At 42.9% G+C, this 23,462-nt stretch overlaps 2 protein-coding genes across 7 annotated transcripts in view; one reads left to right on the top strand and one right to left on the bottom strand.

The window, feature by feature from the left end:
• The window catches only part of myo9aa (myosin IXAa), a 141,138-nt gene extending 132,169 nt beyond the window's left edge, over positions 1–8,969 (bottom strand). For 4 of the 5 annotated variants that reach the window (XM_079497070.1, XM_079497072.1, XM_079497071.1 and 1 more), the window contains exon 1: positions 8,839–8,969. The gene's annotated coding sequence lies outside the window, so the exon portion shown is untranslated. The remainder of the gene's footprint in view (positions 1–8,838) is intronic. The other variant, XM_079497069.1, reaches the window with a different exon arrangement.
• A 4,549-nt stretch (positions 8,970–13,518) lies between these two features.
• senp8 (SUMO peptidase family member, NEDD8 specific) lies at positions 13,519–21,078 on the top strand. 2 transcript variants are annotated; one of them, XM_079496707.1, is made up of 2 exons: positions 13,519–13,607; positions 18,511–21,078. In XM_079496707.1, exon 2 carries the CDS (start codon positions 18,526–18,528, stop codon positions 19,174–19,176), a length of 651 nt encoding a protein of 216 aa, XP_079352833.1. In that variant the 5' UTR covers positions 13,519–13,607; positions 18,511–18,525; the 3' UTR covers positions 19,177–21,078. The 2 variants fall into 2 exon arrangements, with proteins under 2 accessions (XP_079352833.1, XP_079352834.1); XM_079496708.1 differs by having other exon boundaries at positions 13,557–13,607; positions 18,514–21,078.
• Positions 21,079–23,462: the final 2,384 nt, after the last annotated feature.

The raw sequence follows: 23,462 nt of genomic DNA on the forward strand, positions 1-23,462 counted from the left end.
ATTTCATACTAAAATAGCAGACCTACAAGCTCACACAGTGTGTCGACGTAGCCTTTTAGGTGCGTGACAGGTCGCCGTGCGTCGGAGCATAAATCAGGCTTTAATGGTAGCACTCGACTGTGTAAATGGCTAGTATTGTCCTATTACACAAGAGCACATACCTAGGGATTAGCCATAGACCCTGTCCTGTGGACCAGCATGGACACAGGGGGCCACAGTAACTATTGTCACAGCTGTTTCACCGCACGCACGCACACACGCACACCAGAACTCCTGTTTCTAATGTACCACCACGCAGTCAATATCCTGAGCAGAGGAGCCATCATCACAAATCCGGAGTTTTCTTTCTACAAGCAAGCATACTGGAATGTTCAGTGAAAATGTTAAAATGTGCCACCAATGGCGATTGAGTATGTTCACGTTACTTGTTATGTATACAGTATATGTAGTCTGTGTACCTGCCAAATGTGACACAATCAATACACAGGGTTGCACTTAACTGTTGCCTGGTCAAAATAAACGAAATTAAGCGCTCTTGCGTACTGCCGCCAATACCCAGTACAACATTTACTAGCTCTGGTGTCATGTACTTCAAATGTCTATCTAGTATCTACAACTTCCTAGTAGACTTAGAAATAAAACTAGTGTTGACTAATCATTACAATTGTGTCTTATTTTGAAGAGGACGTCTGTTTCGGATGTAAACAATTGGCTACCAAGATATGATATGCTAAACTTTGCACACACACCTCTGCCCCACATTTTCCAGAACTGCCTGATATAGCGCCACCATGAGGCAGACTTTCACACTTTTACCTATAATTGCACTGATCTGCGTGAAACATTGAATGCACACTCCCTAGAGGCCAAGGAAAAAAATTGGCTTCCAAAGTTTGCAGGACTGGCCCATTTTGAACAAAAAGCCTCAAATCATGAACGCAGCGTGCAATTTACCCTAACTGAAACCCAATTTACGTGAAATCTTTCACGCACTTTCCTACTAGGCTGAGGAATAAAATCCACCCTTTTCACATTGGCCTGTTATAGCGCCACCAACAGGTAGATTTTTGCTAAACACATTTTTGGAACAAAATGCCTCAAATCATCCAATTGCCATCAAAGGCATAAGAAGAAATGACACACTATTCACATTGACCTATTATAGCACCAACAGGAGGCCACAATAACCTGACCTGGCCTAATGGAGACCTAAAGGGGCACTTTATCTAGTTGTATCTGTATCATGCTGACTAAGCAGAGTAAAGACGTCCGCCAGCATTGCGTACCAAGCAACACCTCCAGCTGCTCCTCTGAGAACTAGCCCAAAATGGTTATGTGCACCCCACCCCTGTCAATGCACCAATCAAGACACAAATCGATAGCCCTATCTCATGATTCCCAAGAGGAAAATGATCACTCAGAATGTGCTAAGAATTGACTGACATAATCTACTTTATCTTCTATAAGGTTGGGTGGGTTTGAAGCAAGGCTGCGTAATGCGCGTCACATCTCTGTAGAAAATATCAGGAAAACATTCAAATGGAGATTAACAGTCAGTTGAAACCAGTAAGGGCTGTGGCTGCGCCATCATCCCATATGCTGTGGGATTCAGAAACATGTCACTGCTGCTGCTGGTGACACAACTGATCAGTGGTCTGGGATGAACTGCCGGTATCAACATCAAGGACAATTAATTTGTAAAAAGGATAATTTACCGTTTGTAAGCAATCAAATCATCTCCATTTTTGCAAAGTGCCATAAAAAGGATATCATGTGTTGTGACTTGCATCAAGGCACCCTTTAATATGGCCTGGGCCGGCCTAAGGCCTAACGGTCCAGGCACCTAGGCTGGTAATCCTGACAGCGTGTCGCAGGTTCGAGTCCCGATCCAGACAACCTTTGCTGTGGGTCTTGTGTCTTCCCCCCCATCTCTCTACCCGTTTCCTGTGTTCTATCAAATAAAGGCAAAAAGCCCAAAAAATATCTTTAAAAAAAGAATACTTTAATATTTGGAATTTATCGACATCACTTCAGTTTAACCACTTAGACCCCTCTATACTTAGTCAAATGGATCCGAATTAAACTGTACTTGGTGCGTTCTATTTCAGCCTACAAAACACCAAGTCTCTTCACCAAAAATGGAGCTTGTAGATCGGCTATTTTTTGGTGAATGTTCCCCCCAGAATAAGAATACTGGGGGTTTAAGTGGTTAAATGAAAAATACGTTTTTCACACTTTTAGACCATATCCGTAGTCATCATATGGGCATACCTAACAATGGATGCCAAAAAATGGGATTAAAATTAAAAGTAATTAAAATCAAATTTTAATTACTTCCTTTGAACGAAAACGTGATGTGTGATGACGTGTCGAGGCTCACATGAATAGCTTGATTTCATTCACCTGTATTATTCCCTTTGCTGCGCGTCCGTCCAAACACAGGTGGTTTTGATTACAGAACTACTCCGTTTTTAGTCTCATTCAAGATGACATCCAGACAGTATCAACTCGTTTTAAACATTTAATTTCAGCACGCTAAAATATGTATCTGAAAACATTATAGGTTAGAAATAAGCCATGAGCTTTGCTGCGCGTCTCTCTGTGACATGTAAACAAACCACTCTGCATGTACGTGCGCGCCACTCTGCATGTCCGTGCGCGCCACTCTGCATGTCCGTGCGCGCCACTCTGCATGTCCGTGCGCGCCACTCTGCATGTCCGTGCGCGATTCGTCCATGAGACAGAGCTGCGTCCCATAGCCTGGAGGGATGCGACGTTCTGATCAGCTTTCCTTTTCAGAGTGAAACTTCAAAATAAAATGCCTGTATTTTTCATTTCACTAGGTCTTTAAACACCAAGCATAAAACGTATGTTCACTCTATCCTAATGTAAACAATATTCTCTTCAGTTTTCCTCGTGACATACTGTATCTGTGGGGGATTTACATATTTACATAGCGTTAATATGACAAAAAGGTGCTATAAAAGTAACAGTGTAATTCAGGTGGTGCCGTGGATGACAAAGTTATTTACAGGGTTGACCTGAGAACCACTGGTATGGGATATCATGTGTTTGGTTTCTTTTCTGTAGATCTCCTAATACACATACAGTATATACACTAGTATCCAGCGAGGTCATTGCACAGCACAACAGACACATACTGTAGAGATATGGAACAGAATTAAATTGATTTGAAACCCGTTTCTATGCAGGAGGTGAAATTGGGTATTTCTTTTTTTCCCCCTAGGAGCTACGGTACTTTCACAGCATGCCCTTCAAAGTTTCCTGTGATTGTTCGAGCACACAAGTCACCCACCATGGGGGTTTTGTCAACAGAAAGTGATTCAAACACAAGGTTCCAACCTTCTTCTTTATGAACAAAATGTCGGAGCATACAAGATTTATTGCAAAAGTAAATTAACTTGTAAGAGTGAAATTCAGAAAACCAAAACTAAACAATCTGGTTATGTTCGCAAATTGCAAAATTGCAAAAGGACAAAACAATCCTTCTCTGCATCTCTCCCTTCAGTCATGGTTAGCGCCGCAGCAGAGTTAATGAGGGGAAATGCAAAACGCGGGGAAACTGAGCCTTTGAGGCCAAAGCCTCCCTACAAATAATGGCCTGCCAAAGAAAGGGGAGCTTTGTTCAGTGCAACACAAGCAGGTTCCTCTTTAATGACTTCATGTTGCATGCCAATCACTTACGCCATACAATCTCATCATGCATGAGACCATGGGGGCACAATACTTCTCAGGTCATCCTATCCGTGGTCCTATCCGGTAGACTAGAGTGTGCAGCATGTGACATGTGTCCACTACAGCCCTCCCCAGGCCACACGGCTATTCACTTGTTTAGGGGGAGAGGCACCTCAGTACAGGGATTGATGCTGGGCTCAGGCCCCGACGCCCGTCCATCCGCAAAACGTTTTTTATCGTATGTATTTCTGTTTCGTACACAGGGAACCGGCATTGTGGGTGACCGAATAAGCTACACCACACTTGCGTCTCCGTGTGCACAACAAATACGCATCTTTTTTGTTTTTTACATAGGCTAATAACTATTATAATATTCATATTTTGTTTGATCATGAGACCCAACTACTAAATGACTGTCTCCAGGTTTTCTTCAGAATATGAATGACACTGATTTACTACAACCGTACAACACTATGTATGGCACATTATGAGTCCACTAGAGTGGTTCTCAAACTCTTTTATTTTCAAGGACCCCCATAACTATGAAAGTGCAGAGCGACAGACCTGTTATGGTCATTCAGAGATAGTATGTATTATTGTCCACTCATTTTGTATGTCTGTGGCAAAAATGGAATTTTGACAAACATGTCCACCACAAGTCAACATGGCACCATTACACCCTGTAAATTCATGTTCATGTTGCAAGAAACATTATGCAGTTATGCAGCCACAAAAAAGATATAGCTATTATAATGAAATTATTTAAGCACTGTCCTTGATTTAGCCCAAATGGAACAGAAGGCAGTTACATTCAGATACATGTGCTCTTTGTGTCCCAATTCTATTTTAATAGCTGCTGGGACTATGTTGCCAACTTGTTCTAAAATAAAGGCAGCGTGCCATGCAGGCCAGAAGCTCCCGGGGTGTACTGTACAGTCACAGTCACACTGCAGTCTATTTCAATGGCCAAGAGGATTGCAGGTTATGTATAAAGCATGGGTTATTTTTACTCCTGATTCATATTTCATGACTGTGCATTTCACAAGTGCAGACTGCCAGAGTGATGTTGCTTTTTTTCTGCATCAACCAGTCTGACATCTTAAGGCCTATTCATACTCCAGTTTTAGGTTAAAGGTGACCACCGAAACGACAACATAACGCCATGCCGCGGTGGTAAGCGACTCACCCGTCACCCCAACACTTCTCTGTTTTTACTAACCACCGTTTAGGTGGACACCTTAACACCTAAAACTGGAGTAAGGATAGGCCTTAAGACAGTTTTCAGGATGCCATGTTGTTTGTTTTTACGTCTTGAGACCCCTGTCCAGGATGCGTGATTATGGATCCCACCGCAGTTCAAGACAAACCCTGATGTGATTGGCCAGTTGTCGCTGTGATTGCCATACACTTGATAGTTCTCATTTTTGCAACTATGCCTAAACATAACCCTAAACATAACCTCAGTAAAGCTATACCTAAACCTAACCTCAGTAAAACTACGCCTGCCCGGGAGCCAATCAGACATGTGTATCCTATAACGTTGGTGCCCACTAGGACAGACTTCAGACACTTGAGACTGTAAGAAGTGGCAGAAAAAAGTCTTGCTCTCTTTAAAAAGGTCACACCGTCAGCGTTGAGGAAAAACAAAAGTTAATGGATGGAAGGAAGGAAAGATCACACTCTTGATCGGATCCAACACAGCAAACCTCCAATTCCTTAAAACTAAGACTTTATCAACCAGAGATTGATAAAAGAAATAACACAACATACTCTCTTCCTTCCTTTATCTGCCTTTAAAAAAAGAGCCCTCCGTTTATCCAAATAAAGCCTGCTGATGTGATACAAACGAGGGCCTGTCATTCACAAATAGCAGACCGGGGGACCGATATGGTGTCGGATGTCCAGGGAGAAGGACCAGTTGCTGCTAGTGCTGGCCTGGTCCGTCTCTCTCTCTCATGCTACCCCAGGGTCTCTCTCTCTCATATTGTACCCCAGGGTCTCTCTCTCATGCTACCCCAGTGTCTCTCTCTCATGCTACCCCAGTGTCTCTCTCTCATGCTACCCCAGTGTCTCTCTCTCATGCTACCCCAGGGTCTCTCTCTCATGCTACCCCAGTGTCTCTCTCTCATGCTACCCCAGTGTCTCTCTCTCATGCTACCCAAGTGTCTCTCTCTCATGCTACCCCAGGGTCTCTCTCTCATGCTACCCCAGTGTCTCTCTCTCATGCTACCCCAGTGTCTCTCCCTCATGCTACCCAAGTGTTTCTCTCTCATATTGTACCCCAGTGTCTCTCTCTCGTGCTACCCCAGTGTCTCTCTCTCATATTGTACCCCAGTGTCTCGCTCTCATATTGTACCCCAGTGTCTCTCTCTCATGCTACCCAAGTGTCTCTCTCTCATGCTACCCCAGTGTCTCTCTCTCATGCTACCCCAGTGTCTCTCTCATGCTACCCAAGTGTCTCTCTCTCATGCTACCCCAGGGTCTCTCTCTCATGCTACCCCAGTGTCTCTCTCTCATGCTACCCCAGTGTCTCTCTCTCATGCTACCCAAGTGTCTCTCTCTCATGCTACCCCAGGGTCTCTCTCTCATGCTACCCCAGTGTCTCTCTCTCATGCTACCCCAGGGTCTCTCTCTCATGCTACCCCAGTGTCTCTCTCTCTCATGCTACCTCAGGGTCTCTCTCTCTCATGCTACACCAGGGTCTCTCTCTCATATTGTACCCCAGTGTCTCTCTCTCGTGCTACCCAGTCCCCAGTGTCTCTCTCTCATATTGTACCCCAGTGTCTCTCTCTCATGATACCCAGGGTCTCTCTCTCTCTCATGCTACCCCAGGGTCTCTCTGTGTCTCTCTCTCATGCTACCCCAGTGTGTCTCTCTCTCATGCTACCCCAGGGTCTCTCCGTGTCTCTCTCTCTCATGCTACCTCAGGGTCTCTCTCTCTCATGCTACCCCAGGGTCTCTCTCTCTCATGCTACCCCAGTGTCTCTCTCTCTCATGCTACCCCAGGGTCTCTCTCTCTCATGCTACCCCGGGGTCTCTCTCTCTCATGCTACCTCAGGGTCTCTCTCTCTCATGCTACCTCAGGGTCTCTCTCTCTCATGCTACCCCAGCGTCTCTCTCTCATGCTACCCCAGCGTCTCTCTCTCTCATGCTACCCCGGGGTCTCTCTCTCTCATGCTACCTCAGGGTCTCTCTCTCTCATGCTACCCCAGCGTCTCTCTCTCTCATGCTACCCCAGCGTCTCTCTCTCTCATGCTACCCCAGCATCTCTCTCATGCTACCCCAGCGTCTCTCTCTCATGCTACCCCAGCATCTCTCTCTCTCATGCTACCCCAGCGTCTCTCTCTCTCATGCTACCCCAGCGTCTCTCTCTCATGCTACCCCAGCGTCTCTCTCATGCTACCCCAGCGTCTCTCTCATGCTACCCCAGCGTCTCTCTCTCTCATGCTACCCCAGGTCTCTCTGTGTCTCTCTCTCGTGCTACCCCGGCAGCATGCTGGGCAAGACCCAGACAACAAGAAGTTGTGGTATTTGGGCGGAAGTACCGCTCAAGGAAATGACGTTGATGCTTTACAAATCAGTTTACATTCTCCGTGAATGAAACAAGTGTTGTGATTGGTTGGAAAAATATATAGTTTCCGGGGGAATTACATCTGACGGATGTTCCGGACCGACACTTCCGCCGATAGCGTCTCTGCCCTAGGTTGTGACCAGGCTTTTCTCTTCGCAGATGAGTAAGGCTGGGACCGAGGCTACCCTGGCAGCAGCTGTATCTCTTCAACCTTCACATTCCTAACAGACGGCCTGGCCTGGCCACTCCACTCTCATCACCTGTGCAGGTCTGAGGGCAAGGCCAGCTCTCAAGTGAATGCCAAAACAACTCCAATAAAAAAAGTGTTGTTTTTTTACTTCAGCGATGTTAAAAGTCAAAAGGGATATAAGCAGTAATATGATATTGAATCCAACTGCATACATCTATAAGTGAGATAAAAAAAAACAATGATAAAAAAGTGTGTAAAACATACTCAACATAGAAAGGCAACTGATTAAATTTAAACAAGCTGCATAAGCCACACTTTTAAGTCGTTAAGGCCGGGAATGCATCTGTGTCATTTAACCACTCAAACCATTATTTTATACTTTGGCTATTCAAAAATAGCACAAGCCCATAGCACATCACTGTGTTGTTGCCTGTGTGTGTGTGTGTGTGTGTGTGTGTGTGTGTGTGTGTGTGTGTGTGTGTGTGTGTGTGTGTGTGTGTGTGACAGTGCATTACAGTGAGTGCTGCCCTGAGGCAGGCCCCATGATTCAGCATCTTCGTTCTGTACCCCCTGCCAGACCTTTTGGCTGCTTTGCAAAATAAATCTGTATTGCCTTCACTGCATTATAAGCACTTCTGGCTGACCTTCACTAAATAATACATGAAAACCTTCACCCCAGCACAGAGCTAGAAGACAGGCACTTTTGCCAGCAGCAGCACACCACCTCCCATCATCTCTTGATGCTTAATGAATGGGTGCTTGGGTGAGTGAATACAGCTGCAGTTTATGCTATACCAGATTGTGGATGTGTACTGTAATGTCATCATTGGATAAAAAGAACAATTTCCACCAGGACAAATGCAACTGTATAGCATATAATGTATTGAATAATGACAAGGTATCTTATTGAACACTGCCAGCTCTAGTGCTTATATCAGATGGGTTTGGAATAGTTAAAGACTCGTATTATGAAGAGCACTGTTGTAGTTCCACTGTGTTGGAATGACATGTCTCACACACACACTCAGAGCAGACTCAACTTTTTACGAGTGTGCTCGAACCAAACCGCACCACACTCTCTCTCTCTCTCTCTCTCTCTCACACACACACACACACGCCTGTTCCCCAACCGTCAACAACAACATCCAGCTGTCCCCGAAGCCAAAAATAAAACAAGAAAAGAAAGCTTGGCAAAAACAAGATGATTCTTCTCCTATGAATGGTATATATTAGCTTAAGGAATGAGTATGACTCTTCTATTTAATGCATGGAAGTAGTGATTCAATTATGTTAAGAGTTCCAAATGGTCTTTGGCGTGGCGTGGGGTAGAGAGTCCACGAACAGATTTGGAGGATCTTAAAACACACACACCATACTTTACCTTAAAGACTTCAGTGTTGAAGTTGATTTAGAGTCCAACAACTAAACGCTCCAATCTCGAATCTCCTCCAGGATGGGTTTATGTAGCAGCGCATGCAAAAGGCGCACGCACACACACACTCACACACACACACACACACACAGTAACACAGACACACACAAGCGCGCACGCGCCGCACACACTCTGCAAAGTCTCTCTTTAATTCCCTGTGTGTGTGGGTTCTCCCAAAGAATAAATTGTGTCCTCCGTGCCTCTCCTCTGTTAGTCCCACTGTCCCACGGCAAGGTTATCCAAACTCAACACTGTTGAAAGTAGTTAAGCATTTTCTTCAACACTGTGAGCTGAGCAGTTTTAAAACAAAACAAATCATTTAAAGCAGTTAATGTTCCCTCTGCTCGGTGAAAACTCTCTGCTCAGAATCAGTGCGCTGTGGACGGACACTCACGTCCGCGCGCAGTGTTGCCACGTTTTGTGAGAAGCAAGCAACCAGGTCTATGAAAACAAGCCCAAAATAAGCCACTACTTTTTGATTGACAGGGAATACAATTAAGGTCTGCTAAGAGGATGAATCCAAGAAAGCCTATTGGGTTGTTTACATTTGGGTCCTTGAAGGCTTCTTTACATGAGCACTTTAAACCTATAAGTGGCTATTTAAAGATATGTATGTGGGGGGTTTTTTGCCTCTGTTTTTTTGAGTGGTGTCTCCAATGCACAGCTAGGTGTGTCTGAGAACCCATCGTCAAAAAATTAAGGAAAAACAGCACCCTCTTTTCCTTTGAATATTGACAGAGTCAAGTCTGTCTCAAAGCTCGAGAGACTACACAGTATAACAGTATTAACACACTTTCACTATGTAACGAACAAAGTCCACACCCATAACACCAGAACACCATGTGCAACCCAGATTCGGCACAAACAAGGGATTACATTATTTTCGCTCCTATGCCACCAAAATGTGGAACGCCCTACCAACAGTCATTAAGACATGTTAATCCCTTGACTCCTTCAAAACCGCTCTAAAAGGGCACCTACGGGGTGCTGCAATTTGAAACTGGCCCCCGTAATACCTGAATACCCCACCCACCCCTCTTTCCCCTCACTGTATATGTTGTTTTTTCCCTTTTTACCTCCTATGATGATTTCCTGTTTTTGGCTATAGGCTATAGAAGAGTATATTTGTACGTCTCTAATTGTTATGATGAATTGAACATGGTGGGCCCTATTGTAAACATGTGTAATACTTTATGGTGTCGTCCACAGTTAACAGTTTTGTATTGAGTTGTGCTTTAAATGTACTGTAATTCTCCAATCTGTTAATAAATCAATCAATCAATCAATCAACTATAACACACAGTAACTATAACAATAAATCTAGCCTATAGTTTTATTTATTTAGTTATTTATTTAGGGTTAGGGTTTGTTTGTTTGTTTATTTATTCTCTTTCTGCAGTGTTGTCAGCCAAGCTGTCGCGTCGCAGCACGTCTACATAGGTGGTACGCTTCTTTCCCCTCCTGGCTTTGCCCTGGGTTGGCTCCCATAGGGTCAATTTACTTGCCTCAAGTTCTGGGTGCCTGACGCAGTGCCCTGCCAGCCTCATCCTTCTCTCTCTGACTTTGTTCGTGACCCGTGGTAGGTCCCCATAGAGGTCCACATTTCTGATGCGGTCCGTCCATGTGACACCTAGTGCCATTCGTAGCATTCTTGTGTAGACTCCATCCAGGGCTTTTTCCTGTTGTATTGTAAGGGTCCATGTCTCTGCCCCATACAGCAGTACTGACTCCACAGTAGCTATGAACAGCCGCCTCTTAAGGTCTTCTCCCATATCTGATTTCCACACTCTCCTCATCCCGTGCAAGGCTTTCCAGGCAAGTGCTCTCCGAACCTTCAGATCCTGTTCAGTTGAGGCAGTCCAGGCCCTGAGGTACTTGAAGTCCTCGACTCGCTCAAGCACCGTCCCGTCTGCAGTGGCAATGGTTTTGTCCTCGGTGTTGACTGTCATTACCTTTGTTTTCTTGCCATTGAGCTTGAGGCCGATCTTCCTGCACTCCTTTTCTACTGCCAGTAGTAGCTCCCTTCCTTTCTCGACTGTATCCGAGATTAGGGCGATGTCGTCTGCATAGTTGAGGTCAGTGACCATGATGGGGTGTACTCGCCTTGACTTCCTCGGGACCAGAGTGAACCCCAGTGCCTCCTCTCTGCCATTGATTGCAAGTCTCAATGCATGATCCATCACTACAACGAACAGAAAGGGGGCAAGAGTGTCACCCTGTAGGATGATTATTATTCTTTGTTTATTATTCCCCTGAATGAATCGCGTTTTGTGATGTGTGTGCGAACTTTGCACACACATCACAAGTGGCGGAAAATTACGTATTTTAATCGTCTCAAAAAGGAGCGTGGCCTAATGGCTCAATAGCGCCCCTTACAAAAGTTTGTTCTTGAAGCCCCACAATACGGTTTCACCTAGCCTACATGTATGCAAATTGGTATACACCTGTATCATGTCCCAAGACTTAAGTCAGCCATTTTTAATTTATTGTGGCATTTTGGCGCAATTTATGCCATTTTCGGTCAATATGTTATAGTTTCTATCATTTGCCATAACCTTGAGTCACCTCACTGGACTGAAAATCCTTGTCCTTCAGTAGTGTTATAGCTCTGCTTCCAGTTGATTGATCCAAATGTTTCCCTTAACATGCTCAGACGCGTGAGGGCCCGGTCATCGCTGCTTGCAGCTTTAATTTAGTCCTTGTCATAAATTTATGTCTGTCACTCATGAGTCATGTTGATATGCAGTAGCCTACTATAGTCCTCCGGGGTGGGGGGAGAAAAGAGAAAGGGGGCCGGGAAGCCGGGGATTAAGTTTATCTTTCTACTTTGACGCTGTAGTAGTGTACCTTTTCTGAATAAAAAAAAATAGCCTATTATAAAAAAGAATTTTGGGAAAAAAGTGACAAATCTGGAATATATATTTTTAACCACTAAGAAGCAAGCCAACGGCCTGGCTGTGGCTCAGCGGTCCAGGCACCTTGGCTGGTAATCCAGTCTGGCAGTGTGCCAGACTGGATTGGGGGTTCGACTCCCGATCCCGATGGCCTTTACCGCATCATGTCACCCCCCCCCATCACTCTCCCCAATTCCTGTCAGCCTACTGTGATTCTATCCCTCCATAAAAAATAAATAAATAAAGGTGAAAGCCACAAAAAATATATTAAAAAAAAAGAAGAAACAAGCCAACTACCAATATTTACACGCCCAACGTCGCTTATAATATGCAGACATGGCAACACTGTCCGCGCAGTGCGCGCCCACGAGTCAGTCCACTCACACACTACTCACTAGGCGGGGAGTATGCAGTCAAGGGGCAGAAAAAAAACACACGAATGGATTATATTCACTACACATTCTAGATGTACGGGGAAAAGTGACATATATTAATAATTTAAAAATACTAATAATAACAATAAAGCGTGTTGTTGTCCAGCGTGGTATGCCCTGGTTACAATGATACAATCAATGGTTTATAAATTATTATAACCTTATAAATATAAATGTCTTGTTACATTGTATTTCGTTCTGTTATATAACTCTGACTCTGTGGTTGCCGTGCCTGGAGGGATGAAATAAAATGCGAGACAGCGTGTGGTTTTATTTATTATTTTATACCCCTATAGGCTTTAATAGGAGCATTCTAACTACGCCTGGCCTTAATGGCTGGATATATATGCCACCAGCCAATCACGTCCGTTGATATAAAGAAGCCAAATCGCATTAGGACCAGTGTTGCCATGTTTGCTTATTATAAGCGACTTTGGGCTCGTCGCTCGTTACAGGACGTAAGGTTGCTTGTAAAATATTTTGGTACTGTAATTTACTGTGTGCGCCAGTGCGGGTTGCGGCTTTTGGGGCTCGTTTCTATTCTAAAGTGTAGTTGTTTATTTGGGCTTGTTTCAAAGTGTAGTTATTTATTTGATTATTTGGGCTTGTTTCCAAAGTGTCGTTTTTTGTTTTTATTTGGGCTTGTTTCTAAAGTGGTTATAATATTATTTTTGGCCTGTTCTGTAGGCCTAGTTATTATTTGCTTATTTGGGCTGAAACAAGCCCAAATGTTTTAAAAAAAAATCATTTTAAACAACATTTGAAACAAGCCTCGTTTCCTAAATGTTGTTTAAGCCAGTGGTTCGAATCTAAAACAAGAACCCCCAAATTAATAATTATCCAAGGACTGCCATGATGATTACTATATTTACCCAGGGTATCTGGGCTAAGCTCAAGAACTTGTTTCCAGCCAGGCCCTGCTCATAGAACACATTTCATCGTAGTGGTTCAATGCCTTGTTCACGGGCACTTCAGCGGTGGTAATTTTAACGTGTCGGACCGCTGATTCGAACTGGCGACCTTCCGGTATCAAGACCGATCCGCTATCCGTTCGGCCACCGCTGCCACAATCTGGAAAATATTTTGTGCCAGGGATCCCCATACAAGATTTGTGTTTTTAAAATGTTAATATATCTATATATTCCACGTTGTTCACATTTTCTTCAAGATAATACATTTTTAAATAGCAGGTGTCTAAAGTGGGCTTGTATTCGTAGACCTGGTTGCTTGTTTCTTTCAGAAAACCTGGCAACACCGATTAGGACCGCCCATTTTGCCCACGCACTGCCGTCGCAAAGTGTTTACGAAGTGAACTGACTGATATGACTTTACGGTAGACTTTCAATGCAATCGAGGGACGAGGCTGCAGGGCTTTTACGGATGTTTAGAGGTATGTAGTATGTAGCACCATTTAATTACACCTGGCTGTGTATTAATATGAGCTATTGTAATGGAGCACAGGACATGTTTTATAAGATACACCAAGTCTACCAAGATACAATAATGTGACGTGGTTTATTTGATCAATCAAGGTTGACTCACTTCAACCTAACAGTAGGCTATATCATGAGCTTTTTCAATGCACAAAACGCACTGCAGTAACGCGATAGACTCCTGAGTCTGAAGTCACTCATAATGACATGTTATCCAGTTTGCTAGCTCTGGTCTGGTCCATAGCTCTAATGCCTTTGAAATTGATTCATTGATTGAAGTATTTATTAAAGGACCACTTCACCACTTTTCAACCTATCTTCATATAATAGGTCCTCTCTAATAATCATGATAAAATGGCACAATTTTGTTCTACTCAGTCTGTGTCACATAGGGCTGTGGGCAGTTCAGAAACCGTTATTTTTTTAAACAAGATTATTTTACAAAAATGTTTAGATTTGTATTATCGTGAGAATGATAGCTTCCATTTTCGCATTGCAACTTTTCAAAACTAGAAAGCCTGCAGTTGGACGGGTTTCTGAACTGCCCACAGCCCTCCTATGAGACACAGACACAGAGTAGAAAACAATGGTGCCATTTTATCATGTTTATTAGTGAGGACCAATTATATGAAGATAGGTCATCATAGGTGGTGAAGTGGTCCTTTAACAGTATGCAGAATTACAGTACATTTCAAGCACAACTCAATGCAAAAACTGTCAACTGTGAGTGGACGACCCAATAAAGCATTACACTTGTTTACAAGAGGGTCCACCTTTTTCAATTCATCATAACATTTAGAGACTTACTACAAATATACACTTCTATAAAAAAAACACCATAGAGGGGGTAAATAACGGGAAAAAATATATATACAGTGAGGGGGAAAAGGGGTGGGTGGGGGATTCAGATTTTTTGCAGCCGTCCGTAGGTGCCAAGCAGTTTTGAAGGAGTCAAGGGATTTGCATGTCTTGATGACTGTTGGTAGGGCGTTCCACATATTGGTGGCATAGGAGCTAAATTAATTTAGTCCCTTGTTTGTGCCGAATCTGGGTTGCACATGGTTTGCTGAACTCCCTCTGGTGTTAGAGCTAGCTCTGGTCAATAGCCCTAAATGCCCAATTGCTGCCGTTGCTTTAAAGGGGCATTCCACTCATTTTCAACATTTTACTATGTCATTAATATACCTTAGAGCTGTTGTGTGGAAATAATAAAAAAGTCCCCCCCATTCTGTGTTTCCTAGAACTAGAGGTCTGAAAAAAATCATTAACATGGTGAAACACATCTTGATGATGTCATCAAGATGTGTTTCACCATGTTAATGATTTTTTTCATAATTGCAGTTCTAGGAAACACAGAATGGGGGGGACTTTTTATTATTTCCACACAACAGCTCTAAGGTATATTAATGACATAGTAAAATGTTGAAAATGAGTGGAATGCCCCTTTAAGGCATTAGAGCTATGGACCAGAGCTACATTACAGCTCTACAGTTAAGCAGTAGTGTAAAGTAAGTTGATAGAAATGTTGCCTATTTTGAGGAGTGATGGGAGATTAATCGGCAAACACATCGGTATCGGCAGATTAATAGTCATCGGTTCGAATCTTCGATTAATCAATCAGACGATTAATTAATCGGTCCGATTAATCGGTCTGTCTTTACAGATAAACAAGCCCAAAGTAACAGCTTGAGCAGATCTACAAGCTCACAATATTAAATATAAAAGGTATTAAAGTTAAATCTGACTTGCCTAAGCCTGCAGTGCCTGTTATGTATTTTTCAGAATGGACAAAATTATTATAATTCTTTAATACAGAATGAGATCATATCGATCGGTAATATTGGTTATCGGCTATAACGGCAATTAATTATATCGGATATCGATATCAGCCAAAATGTCTCATCGGTACATCCCTAATTTTGAGGTATTCATTTACTTTTTTACTGGAGTATTTCCAATTTTCAGTACTTCTACTCCACTACATCTCAGAGGAAAATATTGCACTTTTTACTCCACTACAAGTATATGAAAACTTGAGTTACTTTGAAGATTTGTATTATTACAAAACATACATTAACCACTTAAGCACTAGCCATTTGAAAATAGCTGATCTACAAGCTCACAATAATCTGCTATTTTCAAAAGATTTCTTTTCACATTTGAAAACTTGTAAAATTGGACATTCTATATAATAAGTACTTTCTACTTTTGGTACTTTAATTACCAAAATGATGAATTGAATGAATTGAGTACAAAAAGACCCCAATGTAAATTAATACTGGATAACTCACCTGGTGAGATGTCTTCACTTTCTGACATGTAGGGGTGAGATCTCTTCACTTTCTGACATGTCGGGGTGAGATGTCTCTACGGTGAGTTGATCCAGTATCCAGTATTCCCAAGAGACGGACAGCTCACCTTATGATTTACCAACCACATATGAAAGTATAAATAACTATAAGACATTGTAAAATAAGCTGTGATTGTATCTTTCTGTAGAATGCTCATTAGGGGAGTTCAAAACTTTGGCCATTTGAAAATAGTCAGTAACCACTGTCCGACTCCATTTGAGTGGAAGTACTCAACAACTATCCCCCCTGGCCTCTCTCCCCTCCCCAAAACGGATTCTGTCGAGGCCACTATGGGAGTTAGAACCAGTCTATCATTAGGGGAGAAACAATCTCTGTAGGATCTCTGAGGAGTTGAGAGTAAATCATTGTTAAACATCTGCATTACTTAAGTTAATTTACAAGAAGTCTACACAATTAGACAATGTTTCACTTTCTATTTTAATGATTCATAATCTATTACTGTAGTTACTGTAAAATTGTACACCTTAACTTGTAGTCAAGTAGTTATCTCACTTTTAGTAATAAAATGGTTACAAAACAAAGGCTTCAGTAGACTTTCACTGTCCAATGTGTCCATGTTAGATATTTTAATATTACCTGGACCTCCTCATCACACACACGCTACTCTACCTGTGGTGAATAGGAGACCACATGGCATGCATGAGATTAAGAAATCAGATATATTGTTGAAATAACAAACATAATTCATGTTGATGTCACTAAAGGGCCAGTTCATTATTGTTATGGAGGGGAGAATGACTTGTGTAGTAGGGTTGAGTGTGACTGGGGGACAGAGCTATGTAATGCTATTTTAATGATTACTCATCTATTTATTCACAAACTAAACATGACTACTCAAAAAACAAGTCAAAGACTACTCTATTCTACTGCCATCTAGTGTTCACTCCCCCTCTTGCGCTCTCTCTCTCTCTCTGTCACACACACTGTTTTTTTGGGGACTAGTGGACAACTCACCCTGAAAGTAGAGACATCGCAACCCGGGCGACATGACCGCCCGGTGAGTTATATGGACTTTCGGGGTGAGATGTCCGCACTTTTGAAAAAGGTTGGAAAAGGGGTGAGTTAAGCCAATAGGCTTTCTTGGATGGATGTATCCTTTTAGAAGACCTTGTATTGAACTGTACTTCCCTGTGCTTGTCCATGCAAACTGTTAAAGTATTCGATCAATCACATTTTTATACCAATATTTCTGTACTTTTACTCAAGTAAATTTTGCAGACTTTTAGGCCTACTTGTATTTCTACATTGCAGTATTGATACTTTTACTTAAGTAAGACATCTGAGTACTTTTCCCACTACTGCAGTTAGGACCAAATCACATTTCTGTTGTTAAGATGGTGGCAAGAAAGTTACTCTTGGGTTAATAACGAGGAAAACATTAGCTAAATTATTATCCAAGACACAGATCAATCTCAAAAATTGCCTAACACTATAAATATGATGTCAATCATTCAAAATAAGTCAGTGCATCTGTCTCTTTGATTGATTGAATACTTTAACCGTTTGCATGGACAAGCACAGGGAAGTACAGTAGGTCTCTGGGAGCATAATAATAATAATCTTTTATATAATTTATATAGCACCTTTCAAAACAGCGTTACAAAGTGCTTTACAACAGAGGAGCAATAAAAGAAAACGGCACACAAAGCAGGACATTTTTAAAACAGTGCAAAACAAAATGCAAATACCAACAATTGTACATGTACAAAATAGTAGTAAGCTACAGCAGAGATAAACACAATCAAGGGAGAGCATTGCTCTGTCTTGTTCCACAAACCCGTACAGTAGACTAAAAACATTGTCTATAATGTCCTCCATAATTCCATTTATTCTAATGACTATATAAACATTACTGACATGACCACAATGGAAACAAGACCTCTCAGCACTTTTTCTCTTATCCTTTTTAGCACCATTTGTATAATCATATCACTGTACCTTTGTTTATGCTGTTGATGAACAAAAACTATACATTTCCGACTACACTTAGCTCGCTAAGTACAGTATGATATGATGATGATGTATTATTGACCCACATGACATGAAGTCACAGGGACCCTAAAAAAGTTTATATGGAATAAATAAATAAAGTCAGGCAATATTGCTATAGACTCGTTGCCTCTGGAAGCCACAATAATTATACACTATCTTCATTATGTGACTGAGTGACCAATGTGATTGATTCAATACTTTATTAACACAACAACAAAAAACAACAACACAGATAGTATAGTTCAAAATGATACTAAAAGGATTAAACCCAAATATGCACTATGGCTTGTTTCCATTGGGGTCCTGTGCAATAATGTCCCAGTTCTGATGTGTTACTTAATTGGCTAAAAGTGATGTCAGTGTGATGTCATTGGCTCACTGCATTTAAAACGTGTCTACCTGTGTTCAGTCTTTGCATGACTTAGTCACTAAAACAACCTGGAAGTGAGTGAATCCATTGTGTGGGTGACATACACTTCTCTCTCTTCATCTCTAGAAGCCGTTGTAGAGAATGGATCCTGTGGTGCTGAGCTACGGGGACACCCTCCTGCGTCGCTCCGACGTGGCCTTACTGGAGGGACCCTTCTGGCTCAACGACCAGGTGATCGGCTTCACCTTTGAATATTTTGCGGAGGACTGTTTCAAAGACCTGCGCGAGACCTCCGTCTTCATCAGCCCCGAGGTCACCCAGTTCATCAAGTGTGCCTCCTGCCCGGAGGAGCTGGCGCTCTTCCTGGAGCCGCTGGAGCTGGCGTCGCGCCAGTGGGTCTTCCTGGCTGTCAATAACAACTCCAACCAGAACGCCGCGGGCGGCAGCCACTGGAGCCTGCTGCTGTACTGCCACGACACGGCCCAGTTCTCCCACTATGACTCGTTGGCGTCCGGCGGTAACGCGCCGCACGCCCGGCGCATCGCCGGCAAGCTAGAGCCCTTCCTGGGGACTGGCGGCGGGAAAGTGCTCTTTGTGGAGGAGCCCTGCCCGACACAGCAGAACAGCTATGACTGTGGCATGTACGTCATCTGTAATGCCGAGGCCTTGTGCGAGAAGGCCAGGGCGCAGCAGGGCCAGCCACGTCTCCCAGTGGAGACCATCACCCCAGCCCACATCACCAAGAAGAAGGCTGACTGGTGCAGACTGATCCAGAGACTGTCCAAGGATTGACCTATCCTGCTCTCTAGCATGATATAGGCTTTATGCACAGCAGCCATTTTGGAAAACATTACTTACTTACTTCACAGGTGTTACCGATGATAATAATTAAGGCTCTGTTCCGTTTTATGTTTAGTATTGAAGGGCTAGCGCCCCTCAACTTCGTGAGGCAGCCACGTCTAAGTATGGACTTTTTTGCGCCCCCCCCAAAAAAGAACACGACATGATGTCATGTAGCAGCCACAGTGGGCACCCCTCACTTCACACAAGTGTGATTCTTTTCATTTCAAGGACCCCCATAACTCTGAGTTACACACCCGTACAGGGCCATTGGAAACCCGCTCAAGGACACTCTGAGACCCACTGGTGTAGCAGAGTGTTTCCAGTGAGCCAACATGCACAATATCAGCACCCTGACTCTGACCTGAACAGAGCCTTCATTAGTATCATCGGTAACACCTGCAGGAAGTTGGAAGAGTTATTTCCAAAATGACGTACAGTATATGCAATTGTGCATAGGGCCTATCAGCCACACACACACACACACACACACACACACACACACACACACACACACACACACACACACACACACACACACACACACACACAGTATATTATATGCAGAACAGCTACATATCTACTGATGAAGCCTATATGAATGCACACATTAGTCTAATGCAGCATATAACAAGATTGGCCAACACATTGAAGCAATGTTGCAAATCTTTCAAGCTTGATTAGACAAGTTGTCGTGTTATTATCCATATCAGTATGTAAAGAATGCACCAGCATGCCTGTGAATGTATTCCTGTTCCATTTAAAAATGAGGGGCACTCTTATCATTATACTTCACATACATCTTCTCATAAACTACTGAATTTATGTGATTGGTTGGTTAAATTTACCAACCAATCATATTTGGCAGACATTGTCAATGGCAAATATGAGACGTGTGGGGACAAAAGCTGTATAGACCAATTATTTGTTTACAAACATTGGGACTGGGCGCACGGGTGACTGTTTCATGTAATCAATTCCCAACAGATCTCCAAACCTGTTTTTGGGAGCGCTGGTTTCAGTCCATTCAACCTTCTCTTGTGAGTTGGCTAGTGAGGTGCACCCAGGAGACATTTATACTTCAAAGCCCAACAGTATTGCGCACAGAGAACAGCTGATATACAAGCTCACATCGCATCACAGATGCGACTGTTGTGAGCGTAGAGGTCTGCGTGCGCGACAACAGTCCATAAATTATACTTGATGGACTGCAGGTGCGCGTGCAGCCGTGCACAAATAGGCTCTGCTGCCGTGATCATGAGCGCACCTCCCGTTCTTATGACAGCGACTGGAGGTGTGGTTTTGGACAACTGTTTTGAATTGCTATTATTGTTCAAACACAACAGAAACCAATGACTATATATTTCAAGGGCGAGAGATCACAATAAAAATCCTAATCATTCTTCCTCCACACTGGGAGAAAAACAGCATCTGAAAGTTTGATGGGGCATTTTTTACATGTGAGTGCAGTTAGAACTTTTCCATTGCATCTTCTGAGAGGTGGTGTTCTTCTGCTGCCTTTATGCGCACGCATGCTGTTTCTTATCAGTGTGACTGTGACGTCGTCTGATAAGGCGTCTATATAGGAGGGGCTAGCGCCCCTCAACAAATAATGGGGAATGCATAATAATTTTGGATTTATTTATTTTTCTTAAAAATCTAAATGCAGTTTAAAATGGGAAATCACAACGTTTCGTTATATGAGACCTTCATCTTATTCATCCCATTTCTTCCCAATTAGTCATCATGCCAATTCCCCCCATGATGAGAAATGTTTACATAAACTATCGCTCATGGTCATTTTGAATGAACTGGCGTTCATTTCGTCAAATAAAATGTATTTTGTTGCAACTATATTGTTATTTGTTCATTATTGTTATTATTTATTTTTGTGAGTAAATAACATCCCTGGTCTAGTTTTTGTTACGCAGTATCTATACTGCAATATAGAAATACTCCGTTACAAGTAAGAGTCGGAATTCAAAATGTACTTGAGTAAAAGTACAAAAGTATTATATTTTATATATAAAAATGTAATTAAAGTAGCCTATATGGTTCATTTTATTTCTCATCTCACATGTTCGCACATATAATACAAAAATCGTACTCAGGACAATGTATATTAAAACCTATCAAAAGAAGCATAAAATCAGCACAAAAGTGCAGTCCCATTAAAACTGAGCAGCATATTAACGGTTAAAGTGCATTTTCAGTAGTCTAGACTCCCAGGGAGAAGCCATGTTTGAGCCTTTCAGTCCTGGCTTTGATGGACCGCTGCCTCCTACCCGAGGCATCCTCCATAATGCGGGCCGCAGTAGTCCTGCTCCTGCTGATGTAGATGTCCTCGATGGAAGGGAGACTGCTGTGGGTGATGATCTGGCCGTTTTTCACCACCCTCTGCAGCGCCTTCTTGTCTGCAGCAGAGCAGTTCCCATACCAGGCGGTGATGGAGAATGTGAGAGTGCTCTCCACCACACACCTGTAGAACGCCTCCAGCACTGAGGTATTGAGGTCAGCTTGTACTGTACTGTACTAGACTGTACTAGACTGCAATGCTGTGGCCTGTATTTATACAGTACCAACAATAATACAGCATGGAATTGTGGACAAAATCTAATCCAACCCCAATGATCCCCATATAAATACAATAAAATACAAATACAATGGACCCTCCTAGTGAAAGTACTCATTATGCAGAATGTCCCGTTTTAAGTTTTCAAATGTATAAAAATACTTAACACGTGATCACAGGGGTGACTTGACATTGTAATTGGCTAGCAAAAGCAGTGGGATGGGCCTATATTTCCGAAGGCGTATGTGCGATCGATGCAACCACACTTTGCAATTTCCCCCTCCTGTACTACTTGCCCGATGAGACCACACTGATCAGGCTACACCTAAAAATACATACATCAATAATATGATCTATTAAATCGCATTACCCACATTGCACATATTTTGGTGTTCATATAACGCGTAGGGACTATATCAATAAAGGCAGAAAAAAGCCAACAAAAATATCTTTAAAAATCACACCTGTGTGAAGTGAGGGGCGCTCTTATTGTCATACATCAAATCATCACTATGACGGTACACACGTACACAAAGCTGGACATAGGAGGGGCTAGTGCCCCTCAAAAAAGTACACTATTGTAGCACAGCCTGAGGACGTGGGGACATTTTTGACAACTCGGCTGTTGTGTCACTGTTGTGTCGTCAAGGATTTTTGTCTAGTGTGGATATTCAGGTGTCTCTTCGGGGTATTCAATTTATTAAATCTCTTGTCACACTGTTTGCAATAGAAAGGTTTTTCTCCAGTGTGGATATGCTGGTGTATCTTTAGATTAACTGACTGGCTGAAAGTCTTGTCACAATGTTTACAGTGGTAAGGTTTTTCTCCAGTGTGAATACGCAGGTGAGTCTTCAGATTACATAACTTGCTGAATCTCATGTCATGTTTACAGCAGAATGGTTTTCCTCCAGTGTGAATATGCTGGTGCATGTTCAGTATGCTTAACCGACTGAAACTCATGTCACATTGTTTCCAGCGGAATGGTTTTTCTCCAGTGTGGATGCGCTCATGTCTCCTCAGGTCACGAGACAGACTGAAGCCCTTGTCGCAATGTGTACAGCGGAAGGGTTACTCTCCGTGTGAACGTGGAACGTGCTGGCCACGGTGCGCCTTCAGATTACATAACACACTGAAGCCCTTGTCACAATGTGTGCAGTGGAAGGGTTTTTCTCCAGTGTGAATGCGCTGGTGTGCCTTCAGATTAGTTAACACACTGAAGACCTTGTCACATTGAGTGCTTCTCCAGTGTGGACACGCTGGTGTGTCTTTAGACCACACAACTGACTGCAGTAGTCTTCACCGGCCGGTGAAGACAGGGTGCAGTTACTTCAAATCAACATATGGTATAGGAGATACTGCTGTCTGCTCTCTCTGTGTGTGTTTTGGGTTCACACCTAAGCAAGCTTCAAAGAGTACAAGTACTATATCATTTTCACATGGACTGACAGGGGCAGGTATTCTGCTCTGTGTCATCAGTCAGTGCCCATACCCTAGGTGTGGTTGGCGAAAGGGCCTTTCTGTGTGGAGTTTGCATGTTCTCCCCGTCTGCCCTAGGCTAGGTACTGTGTAGGTACCATCACAAAAAGCATGCATAAAATATGGTCTCTACTGCAGGATTACAGTTTAGGCAATTGGCATCGGGTGAAAAACAAATGGGTTACATAAC

The sequence above is a fragment of the Electrona antarctica genome (genome assembly GCF_951216825.1).
Source record: "Electrona antarctica genome assembly, chromosome: 3".
In the NCBI taxonomy this organism is placed as follows: Eukaryota; Metazoa; Chordata; class Actinopteri; order Myctophiformes; family Myctophidae; genus Electrona; species Electrona antarctica.

Coding starts and splice junctions, on each gene's coding strand:
- senp8 (XM_079496707.1), top strand. CDS start 18,526: ATGGATCCTGTGGTGCTGAGCTACGGGGACACCCTCCTGCGTCGCTCC.